Source organism: Oncorhynchus mykiss, chromosome 25, assembly GCF_013265735.2.
Source record: "Oncorhynchus mykiss isolate Arlee chromosome 25, USDA_OmykA_1.1, whole genome shotgun sequence".
In the NCBI taxonomy this organism is placed as follows: Eukaryota; Metazoa; Chordata; class Actinopteri; order Salmoniformes; family Salmonidae; genus Oncorhynchus; species Oncorhynchus mykiss.
In genome coordinates, this window is record NC_048589.1 from 37124511 (window position 1) to 37130344 (window position 5834).

The following is a 5834-nucleotide window of genomic DNA, read 5'->3' on the forward strand; positions in this document are numbered from 1 at the left end:
CGAATTGGGATTTGAGCTAATGTGTAAAACTTTTCCCCCCCAGTCCACCAGTGGGCAAACATACTTACTGGTTCATTTTTGCCCTGCTGATCATGGGTCAGTTTTGCATTTCCCCATTAATGGTTAAGGGTTGGGGAGGGGAAGCTGATGCTGTAAGACAACCCTCTTGTTTTGTTGAATGTTGCTTGGCAACCTCTTTTTTTTTCCCCCCAATCGTGTTAGAAATGACAGAGTTGCACCAGGCAGCTGCTGCTGGAGACTTTGATCTAGTGGAGGAGATTCTGAACAAGAAGAAATGTAACCCCAATCACAGAGACATAGACTGGAACTACAAGACACCGCTTCACTGGGCAGCAGCCAAAGGTAGTTGTCTTTAGAAGGTTTGTGTCCATTAAACAAGAGGGCTGCATTCAGCAGGGTATAATGTTGTGGAACTTTAAGCTAGAAATATATTATAGAACAAACATATAGAACAAACATGATGTGCGGTTTTATAGAACAAACATGCCTCTCTGACATGTAGAATAAGGAATCACATGGGTTCTGTTTGACATGTCTATTTGCAACGTTCCACAACGTTTGCCTACTGAAGATGGTGCCCTATTCCCTGTATAGTGCACTTCTTTTGAACTAATTTGTGCACTATTTAAGGAATAGGGTGCCATTTGGGGACATATCATTTATCAAATCATGCTTATTATGAACTGCATTGTGTGACTCTTTCTTGTGTTTTAGTTTTTAAATACGTTATTGTCACATTTAGTCCCTGTTTCCCAGGACAGACAGAGACTGTTAGAATTCTGGTGGAGCACGGAGCCAGAGCCTGCCTGAGAACTGATAGTGGATGGACACCTGCCCACTTTGCAGCCGAGGCTGGGAGACTTGGAGTGCTGCGCCTGCTCCACTCATTACACGCCCCCATAGACAAAGAGGACTTCTCTGGTGATAAACCAGTCAGAATAGCAGAAGTCTATGGACATAATGACTGTGTTCGATTTCTTGAAAGGTATGTATTGTCCGTGGTGAAAAAAGTACCCAATTGTCATACTTGAGTAAAAGTAAAGATACATTAATATAAAATGACATAAGTGAAAGTCACCCAGTAAAATACTATGTGAGTAATAGTCTAAAGTATTTGGTTTTAAATATACTTAAGTATAGAAAGTAAATGTAATTGCAAAAATATGTGTAAGTATCAAAAGTACAAGTAAAAGTATAAATAATTTCAAACTGCTTATATTAAGCAAACCAGACGGCACAATTGTCTTGTTCTTTAATTTACACACTACAACACGCAGACATAATTTACAAACAAAGCATTTGTGTTTAGTGAGTCCGCCAGATCAAAGGCTGTAGGGACGACCAGGGATGTGAGTGGACCGTTTTCAGGTACTGCTAAGCATTCAACATGTAACAGGTACTTTTCGGTGTCAGGGAAAATGTATGGAGTAAAAAGTACTTTATTTTCTTTAGTAATGTAGTGAAGTAAAAGTTGTCAAAAATATAAATAGTAAAGTAATATACAGATACTGTCACGTTCGTTGTATGAATGAGACCAAGGCGCAGCGTGATTTGAATATATCTTCTATTTATTAACGAAGAACACTTAAACAAACTTACAAAACAACAAAACGAACGTGAAGTGCAGACACAGGCAACAAACACATAGACAATAACCCACGAATTGCCCAAAGAATATGGCTGCCTAAATTTGGTTCCCAATCAGAGACAACGATAAACAGCTGCCTCTGAGAACCAATCTAGGCAACCATAGACATACAAAACGCCTAGATAGTAAACAACCCCATAAACATACAAAACCCCTAGACAGTACAAAAAAACACATATATCACCTATGTCACACCCTGACCTAACCAAAATAATAAATAAAACAAAGTATACTAGGTCAGGGCGTGACAGATACCTCCAAAAACTACTGAAGTAGTACTTTAAAGTATTTTAATTAAGTACTTTACACCACTGTGTTTCGTATATTTATAGTATAATATTTATTCAATTTTGGTGATTTAAAAAATATATTTTTATTTTACTCTGCTCTGACACGCAAACTTTACTGTTGAGATTAATTGATTCTAGTCTCCTAAAAACTTGGGTAATGAATTGTGGTTGATATTAGAATAACTTTCCCTCTTAACAGACTTCTTTTAAGTGTAGTTTAAGTACAGTAAACACCACTGCTCCACAGCTTCTATCTATTCTATTATGTCTCAGGGGATATGTGTGATGTAGTACATGTCATTATTTATTTCTGCATCATGCACAATAATATGATTTGATTCACTGCTTTATCTGAATGATGTGTGAGGGGATCAATGGCCGTGTCCGAATACCGTAGGCCTACTTGCGTTCTTAGTAGTAGGCATTGTGGGTGTACGAAAAAACGTGAATAGTAAAATGTGAAATTCAGTAGGCTTTAAATGCCAGGATGTCATACTCTTTCGGCTTTGCATCTAGTCAGGGACGGACTTAGTGATTTGGAGGCTCCAGACAGAGGCCAGTATGAGACCCCCCCCCCCTCTAAAAATGTTTTACCTTTTAATGTGAACCAGTCGTGTCTTCATCTGACGATTCCCTTCAAAAAGTAGGGCACTTTTGAATGTTCATCCCAGAATAATTCCAGCCTCTGAACTGTGAACACGCCAGTTTTCCTTCAATTCCAGCGCTTGACTTGGGATGAAAGCGGTACAGTCTTTTTTTTTTCCAAGTCGGTCCATTAGACAGAAATTCCCAAATTATATTATGCTATAGAGACACCTGATTATTCTCTGCTAAGGTTTCATACACATTTGACAGATGGAATTTCATGACTTTTTGATGACTTCCCATGACTTTTAACCAAATTTCCATGACCAATAATTGGTGGTATCTATATAGCCTACATGAAAGTCTGCATAGATGTGGTATTGACACTAGAAGGCTGCTGTTCTCTGATCCCATGTTGATCTACTATCTCCTGCCATTGTGCCCTTGATCAAGGCACTTAAGCCCCCACAAAGTAAAATAATTGCACTGTTAGGCTACTTTATTATACATGTATGACATCCTGGCATTTAAAGCCTACTGAATTTCACACTCCATCTGGAGAGAGACTGGAAGTGCAGGCTTTTGATCCAGCCCTGAAACACACCAGAGTCTGCCTATCAAGGCCCTGTCAATCAGCTGATGTTTATCTCCATTTAGGTCCTCCTAGAGGACGGTTGGCCACCCTTGACATAAAATATTGCAACATTACAACCAAATACGTCTTTATAGAATGATTCCCTCATTCAATGAATCAGGGATAAAATGGATAAGGTAGTCTACTTCAAATCAAGGTAGCTAGCTAAGACGTTTATAACCGTATAAGGCTAAAATATTCACGTTTCAGGGGAGATCTATGCATAGCATGGACGCTATTTGTCAATGAGGCAATGTTTTGGAAAAATTACGTCCTCGGAATTATACTGAACATAAATGCAACATGCAACAATTTGAAAGATTTGACTGAGATAACAGTTCAGAAGGAAATCAGTCCATTGAAAAACAGTCATTAAGCCCTAATCTATGGATTTCACATGACTGGGAATACAGATACAGTATGCATCTGTTGGTCACAGATACCTTAAAAAAAAAGGTAAGGGCGTGGATCAGAAAACCAGTCCGTATATTGTGTGACCACCATTTGCCTCATGCAGTGCAACACATCTCCTTCGCATCAGGCTGTTGATTGTGGCCTATGAAATGTTGTCCCACTCCTCTTTAATGGCTGTGCGAAGTTGCTGATATTGGAGGGAACTGGAACACGCTGTCGTACACGTCGATCCAGAGCATCCCAAACATGCTCAATAAGTGACATGTCTGGTGAGTATGCAGGCCATGAAAGAACTGGGACATTTTCAACTTCCAGGAATTGTGTACAGATCCTTGCAACATGTGCCTGTGCATTATCATGCTGAAACATAAGGTGATTGCAGAGGATGAATGACACAATAATGGGCCTCAGGATCTTGTCACGGTATCTCTGCATTCAATTTGCCATGATGAAATGCATTTGTGTTCGTTGTTCGTTGTTTATGACTGCCCATACAATAACCCCACCATGGGCCACTCTGTTCACTATGTTGCCATCAGCAAACTACTCACCCACACACGCTATCAGATAGAGTGCATAAAAAAAAAAGTTTAGCGTGGAATTACCTGTATGCTTTTTTTTTTTTTAAGTAGAAATGCATTATTCACATCCATTCATTTTTCGGCTCTGTACTGGGTTACTATCAGATGAGTCCCGTGACACTTGTTGGGTCATATTAGTGTGTAGCCCAAATGCTACAGTCGTTTGTGAGAAGATCCATTTTCGGGATGTTTCTTGGTCTGACGAACCCTGCTGTAGCTCTGCTACCTTCCACCACAAATGCGGAAGGCCGACATTGGCGCATAGACATTAAAGTGGCGGATACCGTGGATTGAGACAGCCCATACAAAAAAAAACATATCTCTAGTTTAACAGATGGATTTAAAAAATATTTATTGCAGCTGATAATCAGACGAGGTAATGATGCTTTCAATACAACATGGGGAAAAAACTAGGTCAAATCATGACGTCTGTGATTTTCAGGTTGAAGCTCTAGAAAGAGGCCTGAGTTACCGAGTTGGAAGACCATTCAAAAAGATCTTTCCCAGTCGGAGCTCGTTCTTTTTTTCCCTCCAGTTTCCAGTTGTCTTTTCTTGAATGCACTGAACTCGTTTGTCAGAGATTTCCGAGTTGTTTTGAACGCGTATAAGAGGACGTGCTGAACCAAAATGAACTAATGAATGAACTAATGTCAGGAAGCAATGCAATTACGCATTAGATGACGCATTCTCAGTAAGGGTGAGTGAGTATAGTAGCCTATGTTAATATTTGTTGTTTACTGCATAAATGTTTACTAAACAGTATGCTCTAAATCCTATGTAGTGTGATTAGTACACATGTGCAGTTTTAGTCAGTAGCCTAGTAGGCAAGACCGATTTCGGACACGGCCATCATTGTAGATTCCCAAATTGAACCCGGCCATCATTGTAGATTCCCAAATTGAACCCGGCCATCATTGTAGATTCCCAAATTGAACCCGGCCATCATTGTAGATTCCCAAATTGAACCCGGCCATCATTGTAGATTCCCAAATTGAACCCTGCCATCATTGTAAATTCCCAAATTGAACCCTATTCCTTTCCCATGGCTCTGGTCAAAAGTAGTGCACTTTGTAAGGAGTAGTGTTACTTTTAGGATGCAAGCCCATGTGTGTTATGTGCAGTAGGTTACTTCCTGAATGTGATTGTCTGCATCATATTTCAGTGCAGAGCCAGAGTGCAGGACCTACCGCCAGATGGCAGTGTTAAACAGCTTTCCCTTGGACGACACGGACAAGGAATGGGAGGAGCAGAGAAGATAGGAACTAAACAGGACTGCAGAACAAGGGATTACCACACCTCATTAACAAAAACATTATTGGGAAAACAGCTAATATAGTTTACCCGAAACAATTTAAAAAATGTTACACCACGAAAAATACAGACATTACATACATTTCATTGGCCATACAGTATGAAAAACTGTTCTGGACACTTACAATAGATAGAAACAGGTGTAGGTTACACATTATGCAATTCATTTTCCAAATGATCAATTCCTATTATGTAATTCTCCATTCTACATAACATCTAATATATAGGCTATATTACAACAGAAAAATGAGGCTACAATTCTAATAAATGATACATGTAGGACATTGCACATACTTTCTCAGTGTCAGAATTTCAGTTGATTAGTATGGGGTTTAATTTAGATGTAAACT

General features: G+C 39.4%; 1 protein-coding gene across 1 annotated transcript; it reads left to right on the forward strand.

Annotated features, from left to right (window-relative positions):
• The first annotated feature begins 196 nt into the window (after positions 1-196).
• On the forward strand, positions 197-5770 carry LOC110505874 (ankyrin repeat domain-containing protein 66). The gene is made up of 3 exons (XM_021585343.2): positions 197-363; positions 778-1006; positions 5336-5770. Exons 1-3 carry the CDS (start codon positions 225-227, stop codon positions 5430-5432), a joined length of 465 nt encoding a protein of 154 aa, XP_021441018.1. The 5' UTR covers positions 197-224; the 3' UTR covers positions 5433-5770.
• The last annotated feature ends 64 nt before the right edge of the window (positions 5771-5834 follow it).